At 35.5% G+C, this 12,032-nt stretch overlaps 3 protein-coding genes and 1 non-coding gene across 4 annotated transcripts; 3 read left to right on the top strand and 1 right to left on the bottom strand.

The window, feature by feature from the left end:
- The first annotated feature begins 727 nt into the window (after nt 1-727).
- Nucleotides 728-807, top strand: TRNAL-UAG. Its single transcript has one exon. It is a non-coding gene; the product is annotated as a tRNA-Leu (tRNA).
- Nucleotides 808-1,355: 548 nt separating this feature from the next.
- LOC125599356 (methionine aminotransferase BCAT4-like) lies at nt 1,356-4,148 on the bottom strand. The gene is made up of 9 exons (XM_048772741.1): nt 4,009-4,148; nt 3,708-3,885; nt 3,046-3,222; nt 2,800-2,931; nt 2,612-2,707; nt 2,152-2,268; nt 1,972-2,067; nt 1,764-1,876; nt 1,356-1,646 (listed from the first exon to the last, which is right to left on the bottom strand). Exons 1-9 carry the CDS (start codon nt 4,038-4,040, stop codon nt 1,505-1,507), a joined length of 1,083 nt encoding a protein of 360 aa, XP_048628698.1. The 5' UTR covers nt 4,041-4,148; the 3' UTR covers nt 1,356-1,504.
- A 2,553-nt stretch (nt 4,149-6,701) lies between these two features.
- On the top strand, nt 6,702-9,326 carry LOC106411012 (eukaryotic initiation factor 4A-III homolog). Its single transcript, XM_048772738.1, has 7 exons — nt 6,702-7,090; nt 7,240-7,561; nt 7,788-7,895; nt 7,979-8,098; nt 8,429-8,596; nt 8,732-8,818; nt 8,917-9,326. Exons 1-7 carry the CDS (start codon nt 6,783-6,785, stop codon nt 9,028-9,030), a joined length of 1,227 nt encoding a protein of 408 aa, XP_048628695.1. The 5' UTR covers nt 6,702-6,782; the 3' UTR covers nt 9,031-9,326.
- Nucleotides 9,327-9,519: 193 nt separating this feature from the next.
- On the top strand, nt 9,520-11,728 carry LOC125599351 (vacuolar protein sorting-associated protein 9A-like). The gene is made up of 5 exons (XM_048772737.1): nt 9,520-9,754; nt 9,980-10,127; nt 10,196-10,366; nt 10,459-10,638; nt 10,717-11,728. Exons 1-5 carry the CDS (start codon nt 9,666-9,668, stop codon nt 11,527-11,529), a joined length of 1,401 nt encoding a protein of 466 aa, XP_048628694.1. The 5' UTR covers nt 9,520-9,665; the 3' UTR covers nt 11,530-11,728.
- The last annotated feature ends 304 nt before the right edge of the window (nt 11,729-12,032 follow it).

Here is a 12,032-nt window from a genome sequence, read left to right as displayed (position 1 = left end):
GAGTATTCGGAGATTACGCGGAGTTTAGTTTTAAATATAATTAATATATTTATACTATAATTAGCTAGTTTTAAACATGATGACACATGTTTTTAGACATAATTATATAATTTTTTTATATATAATTTTAAATAGCCTCTTTTTGATTCGTCGAACATTTAGATTATGGTGTGTTTGGTACAAAAAAATTCCTAAATGAAGTAATTATGTTGATCCGATCGATTGTGTAAAGCCTGCAGTAGCAACGGAACCGGGTGTTTGTTTTGGTTTCGATAGCTAATTGTGAATAATTACACAAAATCTGTCAAAAATGAGTAAAAAATAATCAACCGTGTTTTAATTTTACACGAACGAAAAAAAAACTTAGGCGGTCTAGACGGAAATTAGGCTGTCAATGTGAAAATTAGGCGGTCTTATGCGGATCAACACCTAACTATACCAATTTGGACATATTTGCCGCGGTCAATCTCCGAACAAGGTGGCCGCGTTTTTGAACAGGGTGTCTAACAAAAAGTATCAAAATTTGTAAATAGTTTTAAAACTTATTTCATTAGGAGAAAGGTCTGTTTATAAAATTCATGCAGGAGTTTTATATTACCGACTCATTGTTTTTTTCCATAAGATAATCGATACTACTAATTATTTCATGTTAAGCCAGAATTTTAAAATTAAATTCCGAAGTTAGCGACGATATATGAAGCATATATAAACCATTACCGAATATGAAGACAGTTTGGCCGAGTGGTCTAAGGCGCCAGATTTAGGCTCTGGTCCGAAAGGGCGTGGGTTCAAATCCCACAGCTGTCAGATTTTTATTTATTTCCGTTCATTTTTGTGGTAATAACGTTTACCATTTTACTTGATTTAGGTACTACTTCGTTTCGGTGTTCACCAAACAAAATGTTCGTTATTTTCCTCATTGACGCTGTATTCGTTATCCTTCTTTTTTTCTTTTGATAAAGCAAAATATTAATCTGCAAATAAAATAAAAATTATAACAAAAGGATTGGTGGATCGTAAACGGTGTACATACATGAAAAAGAAATCGAATGTCCATGAATAATTAAAGCACTAAAAAAATAAAATAATAATGTGTATATGTAACGTGTTGGTGAATGGTGCATGCATTATTCATCGTATTTTTTTTAATTATTTATTCATCGTATTTTGGAAAACAAATATTCTCGTTTCTATATTTTAAATAGAAAACCCATTACCTTAATCAAAATTGATACAACCATATTATTTATGCACAAACACGTAAACAAATAGTAAGTTTTTTTTTTGGTGTAATAAATTTTTTTTTGGTCTAAACAAATAGTAAGTTTGAAAGGGAGACTAGTAAAACTAAAAAATGAAAAAGCCATGAGATTTTTATTTATAATATTTCATACCAACCCTTTAAGATACATCACAACATGACATAATATGATAAACACAAAGATCGAGAGACATCTTCTGATGTTTCTTATATAATTTGTCAAGTTACAGCTTCAAATAAAGTTCAAAGTTTCAACCCTGGTTTGGTGGCATCAGTCAGCTCCACTATCCACCCCTTCTTATCCTCGACGCGGCCCATATGGATATCCGTTAACGTCGCAAAGAGCTTCGCAGCCAATGTCTTATCACCTGTTTTGAATTCAGTCCTGTACGTGTTGAATATATATATACACCCAATTCTTTAGTCAACATATATGAAAATAAAACAAAACACAAAAACGATTCTTGGTATAGTATTGTATATATTTGTTGATAACAATTACTTTTTCTCCTTGAAGGTTACGGACGCAATAGTTGTCACAATTGCAGCAGTTCCAGTGCAGAAAACTTCTTCGGCATCGAGAAGATCCTCAACGGGAACAACACGTTCCTCAACCTATTAAAAAGATGAGTATCAAAGCAAATGATCAGATTTAGTGAATATTGTTTACAAACTTGTATCAAATATGATGTTGAAATTAATATTCAAACCTTGTAGCCGAAATCACGAGTTAATTCGATGACACTTTTACGTGTGACTCCGGGCAATATGGTTCCTGAAATCTCTGGAGTCGACACAACATTTCCCTACAATACAATAATACATATCGATCATAATGTACTCTTAAACATCTTGATAAAACGTCTATGTGACTATTTTTTCCTAATTACCTTGACTATGAAAACGTTAGAAGCGAAAAGCTCTTCGACGTTTTTGCCAGTTGCAGCATCCAAAAACAAAACATCAGAGAAACCTTTCGCTTTCGCCTCTGCTAATGTTATCCAAACCTTCAACAAAGAAAATTTATTACATTCTTAATTAACTAATCGTTCAGAAAATATAAAACACAGCTTATGTTAATATTATGGGCAGTACAGGACCGTTTATAGCATGTGAATTGGAGGGGTCAAACATGGTTTGATCTTTTATAAAATCTTAATATTTTTAAACAAATGTATAAATTAGAACCTAAATTTGTAGACTTTTGATTATACTTTGAATTTAAGATCTGTAATTTGAAAAGAAAAGTTAAACATATAACTATGCATTTAAAAAAAAAAATAATGTTTATAAATTTTGGTACATAATCTAAGGGACCTCTATGTAATTGATTATTTCTTTCAAACTTACAGGAGAATAGTTTGTGATACTCTTCACACCACCGGTTCCACTTGGAAAAGCACGACGAAACTTATCTTCAATTTTCAGATTCAACCCCGCGTTATCCTATACCAAGAAACAAAATTTCACCAAAATCATTAAAACATTATAGTTTAAAATAATAAAGATGATGTTGAGAATGAGAAGGACACACTCACCTTGTGATAACGTCCAACGGGACATGCAAACACTGTGAAGGTGTACTCGGGAACAGGAAGTGAGCCAAGTATAGGACCACTACCAAACAAGATTGGTCTGATATACAATGTTCCTCTCCCCGGAGGAGGAATCTATATATACAAAATTATAAGAAGTCATTATATATTTCAAAAATATATTCATTTTCATAAGATTTATTATCATGTATATATGGTATAGAAGTTTGAGCACAGCTTTGTACATACCCATTTCTTGTTGGCAAGAACAACTTGTTTGACGGCGGAGACGAATTGATCGACCGTGGGATAAGGCATACAAAGTCTGTTGGCTCCCGATTGAAGGCGGAGAGCGTTTTGGTCTGGTCGGAATAGAACAATCCGGCCATCTTCTGTCCTGTACGCCTTAAGCCCTTCATATAAGCCCTATTCATGCCCAAACCACATATAATTCAGATATTTTGCTTGCACATAACTCAATCCGCCATCATCTTTTCATATATTAAAAGAAAATTCACTTGTAAAATTTATAGGGCAGTCTATTCATTTTGTTATACATATATATATATATATATATATTAATGTATTTTAATTTAAACATGTTTATAGTAGTTATCTAATTAATTAAACACTTACTTGAGAGTTTATTGTGCCATCTATATCTACAAAAGTGTACAATTGTACGTAGGTCACAATAAATTGATAGCAATATCATCATATGGGACAACACATTAATTCAAACAATTTTGTTTGATATCATATACTATAAATATTACGATGTTGTCAAATTTACAAGTCTAATTAATAGCTAAAATATGCATGCAATGCTAAAAAATATTAACTCTATTTGTGATGATGGATGCATGTTCTGGTTTTCTTAATTAATTGATCTCTACTGATTAGTAACAAACCTGGCCATAGTTAAGAACTGCAGAGCAAGGGCTGATTTGGATATCAGCATAGGGAACGATCTTCCCCTCTTGGAAACTCTCTCCATGTTTGCACTTGGCAACATACATGTTGTCGGTACGACAAAACCCGAATCCTAATTCTTCCCACTTCACATTCGCGTATTTCTCATCCGAAACACTGTTAAAAGAAATAATAATCATCATCAATCATATATCATATTATCAGACTTAAATACGTAAATGCGTGATTATTATAATCTTTTCTTAATGCATACAACTTTTTTGCAATGATATATTTTACCTTGTAGGAAGAGATTGCGCAGAAGGAGCCATGGATTTCCTGTTTGATAGTCGAGTTGCTTTTGTGAAAGAAACTTGATTTGTCTGTCTTTAAGGCTTTGGAGTGCTTCTCTTTATATATACGTCTGCAACCAACTTTTAATTATTTCTTATAATAATATTAAACTTAAGCTAAAAAATGAAAAAAAGTGAAAAGGTTATTATTTTCTTGTTAGAAATTAATAGTTTTATATAATTTGTCCTTTTTTTTTTTGAAAAAATGATATTTTTTTCTTGTTAAACAACTTCACTCACTGATCCGATTAAGTTTATGTATGCAAATATTTTTTCGAAAATTATGTAAGATTATCATTGTAGCTATATTAATTTCTTGATGTTAATGTGCTATATAGCTTTTGGTCGGTTATTTTACTAACGTCTTTAACGAAAAAAGAACAAGAACCCTAGTTAGATCACAGAATAAGCACCACGTGGAGAAACACAGTTCTTTCTCGTCACGTGGAGAAAACTTTAAGATTTAAGAATTTGTTTGTAATTATTAAAATTTTGAGGATGTGGCTGAAACTGAAAGAAAGATAGTGTTTAAAATGTGAATGTGCTCTTAGTTAGGTGGAGGTTAATGGGTAGGAGGAGGGTAGGTCAAATGTGTATTAGTGAAGGATTCAAATGTAAAACACACAAAATTTTCGAGCTGAAGATAAATTCTGATAAAGAAAAGAGATCTCTTTAGCTAGTTTCAATAATAAATAACAACTCTACATTTTTTGTTTTGTTCATAATCACAATTATAGTTATCTCATGTTTATTTTTAATTTTCTAACTTAGATTTACCGTAAGTTTTTTAAAACCTATTATCACTTGTCTCAAACTAAAATCCAACTTAAAATGGGACTAAAGACCAAAGAGATGATGGTAAAAATTAAAATATTACATTTCACTGTAAATTATACAGTTAGGCTAATATTTAGATTAAAACATTCATGATTGATAGTATGATACCATCCATGTACGCGAAAGTTACATTTTCAGCTATTAACAGAAAACGTTAAGGTTTGATTAATAAGTTTTTTTTTTGAGAAAGGACGCCTTCAATTGATTAATAAGTTTTTTTCTAGAACTTGATGCACACATGTGCTATTTTCCTTATTTTGTAAATGGAAAACAGTATTGGGGTCTCCTTCAACAGCACCACTAATATTCCAAATGATTGGAACAGATAATATAATTATTTTGACAAAAAATAATAGAATTATTACAGCCACAAAAGGTACATACTAGAAGTTGAAAACCCTACATTAGTTTATTCTTCCGAATACAACGTATGATATCAACCATACACGTAATTATGTTTTACATATATACACCTAATGAAACGATATTCTATAACGTTAAGTTTTTTTTTCTTTTTTGTAACACAGATACGTTACAGTTTTCTTAATTCAAGAAAAAAATGGATATAGATTAAGAAATACAGATCTAGTTATCCCTTTAATTGCATGCAGCATGCGTCCATCTTCTTAAGAGTACATGTATATCAGTATATGAGACTTCTTGTCAGTGTGTTTTGTTCGTATGCTCAAATATCTAGCTTTGAAGTTTTTATTACCATCATACCGCAAAGAAATACAGATCTAGCTTTTGAAGTTTTGTTTACATTAAGATGTTCCCTCATGAATGAAAACACTCTTCGATTGTTACGTAAACATAAAATTAAGCAAATTTCTTCTTCTTTTTGTGTGATTTAGGTGTGTGTGATGAGGGAGACAAGATATGGTGGACTGCGAACTAGCTTTTCATCATACATAACCTAACTAATTTGTTTGTATATATTGCTTAGATTGAAGGAATGAAATGAAAAACTATGATTAAATTTTAATAGTGACTTCTTAGACCACGATTAACCCTGAAACTCTAAATGGGTTTTTAACTTTTATTTTAATTTTTTTGTCTGAATAAAAAAAAAATTAAAAACTAACCAATCACGGGTCGCCACGTGTTAGTGGAGCCTGCAAACAGTTGAAAAACCCAATTAACAGAGATTTTTATTATGGATTTTCTGGCACCGGTTTTCCCTCCCTGTGGACCTCTCCCCCCCCTTAAAAACCCACTAAAACCCCATTAAACCCTCCCGATAATCCTGCCCTTTTTGTTTATTATGGCATGAATATGAATGTAACAAAAAACTGCCTTAGAAACCAAAAGGAAACATAGTCCGGCTTCCTCCTTCACCGTATTTCTTAACTCGATCGTCGTCGTTGCATCGTATCACACCGACGGACTTACCTGCATTTGCATTAAAAATGATGCAATATTACACAAAGAACATCAATTTTTTTTGTAAATGTTTTGCTTAGACATTTGATGATCCAATCAAATACATTTTTGCTTTTATTTGAATTTCCAATTTAACATAGCAACTTTTTTTTTATTTCTAATTTAGTGCATCAAATTTTATTTCCATAAAAAAATATACTAATTTTTAAAGTAGGATTCCATTAATATTCATTTTTTATTCATAATATTGTTAGAAAGAAAGAAAATTAGTGTATTAAATTGATAATTTAAAATTAAATTGGTGTATTACTATGGAACTTTTCCCTTTTCTAATTAATATGGGCCACAGGCCCATGTATAGAGTCGGTATTTCTATTTTGATACAAAAGCCCAAATAAGTCGTCGAATATTTTACAATCACATATCTACTTCGAGCCGCGCCTATCTCACGAACAGCTCATTTCCAGAGAGGAAACCAAACGATCGAAACCCTAGAAAGCAATGGCGGAAGCGAATCCTGGCCGTGGAGGTGGAAGAAGAGGCGGCGGACCAATGGACGACGACAAACTGGTCTTCGAGACGACGGAAGGGATCGAGCCCATCACGAATTTCAACGATATGGGGATCAAGGAGGACGTTCTCCGCGGCGTCTACGAGTACGGTTTCGAGAAGCCCTCCGCGATTCAGCAGAGAGCGGTCATGCCGATTCTCCAAGGCTGCGATGTGATCGCTCAGGCCCAGTCCGGTACCGGAAAGACCTCCATGATTGCCCTCTCCGTCTGCCAAATCGTTGACACTTCGTCTAGAGAGTATGGTTTGAATAAAAACCCTAATTTCAATTTTTGAACTTTGACTGTTCTTATGTTTGATTTCGTTATGGTTTGAAAAAACCCCTAATTTCAATTTTTGAACTTTATTGTTTTTAATGTTTGATTTTCGTTATGGTTTTTGATTGTAGAGTTCAGGCGTTGATACTGTCGCCAACGAGGGAGCTGGCTTCACAGACGGAGAAGACTATTCAAGCTATTGGATTGCACGCGAATATTCAGGCGCATGCGTGCATTGGTGGGAAGAGCGTTGGAGAGGATATTAGGAAGCTGGAGAATGGTGTCCATGTTGTGTCTGGGACACCTGGTCGTGTTTGTGATATGATTAAGAGGAGGAGTCTGCGTACCAGAGCTATTAAGCTTCTGATTCTTGATGAGTCTGATGAGATGCTTAGCAGAGGGTTCAAGGACCAAATCTATGATGTTTATAGATATCTTCCACCTGATCTTCAGGTAAAATTTCGCTGCTCAAACACTATTTGGTTCCTAATTATTGTTTATTGGGTTTGCTTTCTTACTTTCTTGATTAGCTGCTTGGACTCTTGGGTTTGATAGACTTTTACTTTGTAAAGGACAATGTCGAGTTGCTTGAATGATCCATGTGTATTTTTTGGGTAGCTATTAACTGTAGTTGGGCAAGCTTAGCTCAGTTACTAACCTAATACCTTATGTTTTATAGGTTTGCTTGGTTTCTGCAACTCTTCCTCACGAGATTTTGGAGATGACCTCCAAGTTTATGACTGAACCAGTGAAGATCCTTGTGAAGCGTGATGAGTTGACTCTTGAGGTACGTTTCCTATTCTGGATCTGTATGCGTGGGGGCACACCCATATTGCTTCACTTGCTAACTTTCCTGTAAAACCTTATTAGGGCATTAAACAATTTTTCGTTGCTGTTGAGAAAGAGGAGTGGAAATTTGATACACTTTGTGATCTTTATGACACACTTACTATCACTCAAGCTGTTATCTTCTGCAACACAAAAAGAAAGGTAATCCTTGTGCTCATCTTACTATGTCTGAAATGTTTTAGGTGATCAGGTATCTCATGTTTTTATAGTTACACTAAGCTCCTAGCTATGCGATCTTAACTTGATTTGGAATCATGTAACGTCCTCGAAAAATTCTACTCGTTTACTCTTTAAAAGGAAGGAGTCACCACCTCCATTGCTTTTAGTAGACTGCATTGGCCTGTTAACTTATTAAGTGATGCTATATACCAATCTTGATGCTTTCTAAACTTTGTTTCCAGTTAGTTTAGTAACTAGGTTTCTACGGTTTCTTTTCAATGCCTCACTTAACTATCTCCTCTTTTGTCATAGGTGGATTGGCTAAGTGAGAAAATGAGGACTAACAACTTCACAGTCTCATCGATGCATGGTGACATGCCTCAGAAGGAGAGAGACGAGATCATGAACCAGTTTCGGTCAGGCGACAGTCGTGTTCTGATCACGACAGATGTATGGGCACGTGGGATTGATGTGCAGCAAGTAAGTCATTACTTATTCGCTCTATATCTTGTAGATACTTGGGCATGAAAAGTGTTAAAGTCTCCTCTGTTCTCTGATTATGTGTCGTGAGATTGTAGTAGAGTTTAAATTGACATGAGGAACTTTCTTGAACAGGTTTCTCTTGTCATAAATTATGATCTCCCCAACAACCGTGAGCTCTACATCCACCGTATTGGACGATCTGGTCGATTCGGGCGTAAGGTAACTGATTGGTTATAATTTAATTTCTTAATTGTTTCTTGGCTATTTATAAGAGTAGAAAATGGATATCAACAAACTTTACGGCTATTATATTGTAGGGTGTTGCGATCAATTTTGTTAAAAGCGACGACATAAAGATCCTCCGAGACATTGAGCAGTACTACAGTACCCAGATTGACGAGATGCCAATGAATGTAGCTGATCTTATCTAAAAGACCTTGTCTGAGAATTTTTTTGAGATGGCGTTTGTGGCTTTGTAGTGAGAAGTATCCGAACGAGAGAGAATTCTTCAGATCTTATGTATTTGCACTATCTAATGATGCTTCTTCACTCAGTACCTACTCACTCCCTTTCGTGGGTTCTTTTGAACAATTGTGGTAAATGTTTAATGATTTGAGAAGCGTTTTGGGTTGAGAGTTTGGTCTTTTTTTTCCTCGTAATTGATTTTGGGGATCGTTACTTGTAAGACATTAACATACAAAATGGTTCAGCCCCTGTTTAAGACTTATGGTCAAGATATATATGTATCGCTTGTGATGTTCGTCTGCTTTTAGGGTTGGTGAGTCGGTGTGTATTCGTTTGTTGGTTGATCATTTGATGAGTTGGGTAAAAATTGATGAATGTTGCAAGTTGTAATGTACGTGATTGGTACGTTAGACTAAACCAAGATACATAATAACCGGTTAACACAGAACCACATCCACCACCAACTTAGTAAAACGACAGTCGTTTTGGTTGTAGTAGTCAGCGAGGAAGAAGAACTCAACTTTCTCTTTGATCTCTGTTGTACATAGGCTCTTGGTCAAATCGTCGGAGTTGTGATTGACGGCGAATCTGGTGATCGACGATGGAGAACAACACGGACGTTTCGATTCATGATTTCCTGGAGCGGATGCGTAAACCCTCCGCCGGCGATCTCGTTAAATCCATCAAAAGGTTCTTCTCTTTCTATTTCGCTGCAGATGAGGATTGTCATGTGTGTGTTTGTTTAACTTCTGTTTTCTATAGAATACATGTGAGCTAGATTTTTACTGAATATCTAAAGCTTAGATCTTATTCACTGTTAGGATAATAATACTTAAGTTGAGGAGGGTATGTGTTTTGTGGGTTTACATTACTTCTTTTTCTCTGGCTTCATAAGACAATGTGTATGTGTTGCAGTTTCATTGTTTCATTCTTGAACAATGAGCCAGACCCAGAGAAGGATTCTGCTGCAGTTCAAGACTTCTTTTCCAAGATGGAAGCTGCTTTCAGGGCTCATCCACTTTGGTCCGGTTGTTCTGAGGATGAACTTGACAGCGCTGGAGATGTGAGTATCATCAATGTTCTTCTCTCATCTTCTTGCCTTAATCATTTGCCTCTTAAATGTACGCGCAGGGTTTAGAGAAGTATGTCATGACAAAGCTGTTTCCCCGTGTCTTCGCTTCAAATACAGAGGATGTTATATCTGATGAGAAACTCTTTCAGAAGATGTCCTTGGTTCAACAGTTCATTTCTCCTGAGTATTTGGATATAAAACCAACTTTTCAAAACGAAACATCCTGGCTGGTAAGTTGATCTAGCTCGCCATACAGTGTTCCACCTTCTTGTTAGTGTTTTTAACTTGTGAGTGAATATTTTACTCTCTCTCCTTTCCGCAGCTAGCTCAGAAAGAGCTCCAGAAGATAAACATGTACAAAGCTCCTCGTGATAAGCTTGTGTGTGTCCTTAACTGCTGCAAAGTGATTAATAACTTACTCCTAAACGCTTCCATTGCTTCCAATGAGAATACGCCTGGAGCGGATGAGTTTCTTCCTGTCTTGATATATGTTACAATAAAGGTATTTTTTATTGTAATGCATGTTTTGTTTGTGCAACTACGTGTGTACTAGTGATCATCATGTACTCTCTTTTCACAGGCTAATCCTCCACAGCTTCACTCAAACCTGTTGTATATACAAAGATATAGGCGTGAATCTAAACTTGTTGGTGAAGCTGCCTACTTCTTCACAAACATTCTCTCTGCAGAGTCTTTCATCTCAAATATCGATGCCAAATCACTTTCAATGGATGAAGCTGAGTTTGAGAAGAACATGGAATCTGCACGGGCACGAATCTCTGGTTTAAGCAGCCACCCTACTGCACCACCTCCCCCTCGTGACGAGTCCTCCGTTCATAAAACTCAAATGCTGAATCCCAAGAGAGAAAACACTATCGTCCAGTCAAGATCGTCTGATAGTCTCTCTGGAACCAGTGACATACTCAACGCCAACAGTGAAATACCAGTGAAGAAAGTTGAATCCGTATCTGATTTGGAAAACAAGGGTGCTGCAAGGCTTCTGAAGGATACGGAGGCAAACAAAATCTTCCAAGAATATCCTTACTTATTTGCAAACGCTGGTGATTTGAGGATAGGAGATGTTGAAAGTTTGTTAAATAGTTATAAACAGCTCGTGTTCAAATATGTGTGCCTTTCCAAAGGATTGGGTGATGCAGCAACAACATCTTTAGCTTCTTCATCAAGTCCACCCTTGCAAGCTTTGTCCGGTTTTGATACGGCTAAGGAATCTGAGGAGGAGCATACGACATCATCTTCAAGTGTAAGGGAAACTGACAGGAGCGTTGATGATCTGGTCCGAGCTCTACAGGGTGAAGAGGAAGCTGTTGTTGATAAGGTCTTAGATGTAAAACAAGAAGAGTATACAGCAGTTTTGGCAGAAGAACAAACATGAAAAAGCCACAAAAATGATTTGATGAAGCAAGGTCCAAAAGAGTGAGTGTGTCAATTCAAGTACACGGACCTGCAGGAGATGAGAGAACCCAATGAATCAATTTGTAGGAAACATAGAAAATGTTTCTCTTCTTGAAGAATGGGGCCATCCGAAAAATAACTTTACAATCTTTTCTTTTTAAATAAAATTTTGAACTATATTTAAAAACTGTGGAAAGCAAAGAAAAATTATTTTTTTTTTTTTTGTCATCAAAATACAGACTCATACTGACTCTGTGAACCAAACTGGGTGATCTGCATCCATGTGAACGACGAAAGACGATTGATTTCGAGCACTGCGTGCTAGACTATCCGCCTTTGAATTGTGCGTCCGTGGTACATAGATGAGCTCTGATCGGGTGAAGCTCTCCCTCAGGATCTTGATATCTTCCAAATAATTTGCAAAAGCTGGCCATTCCTCTGGTTCCGAAACCATCTTCACCAGTTGAGAACAATCCGTTGCAA

Source organism: Brassica napus, unplaced genomic scaffold, assembly GCF_020379485.1.
Source record: "Brassica napus cultivar Da-Ae unplaced genomic scaffold, Da-Ae ScsIHWf_1842;HRSCAF=2478, whole genome shotgun sequence".
Lineage (NCBI taxonomy): Eukaryota > Viridiplantae > Streptophyta > Magnoliopsida > Brassicales > Brassicaceae > Brassica > Brassica napus.
This window is presented reverse-complemented; position numbering and strand designations above follow the sequence as displayed.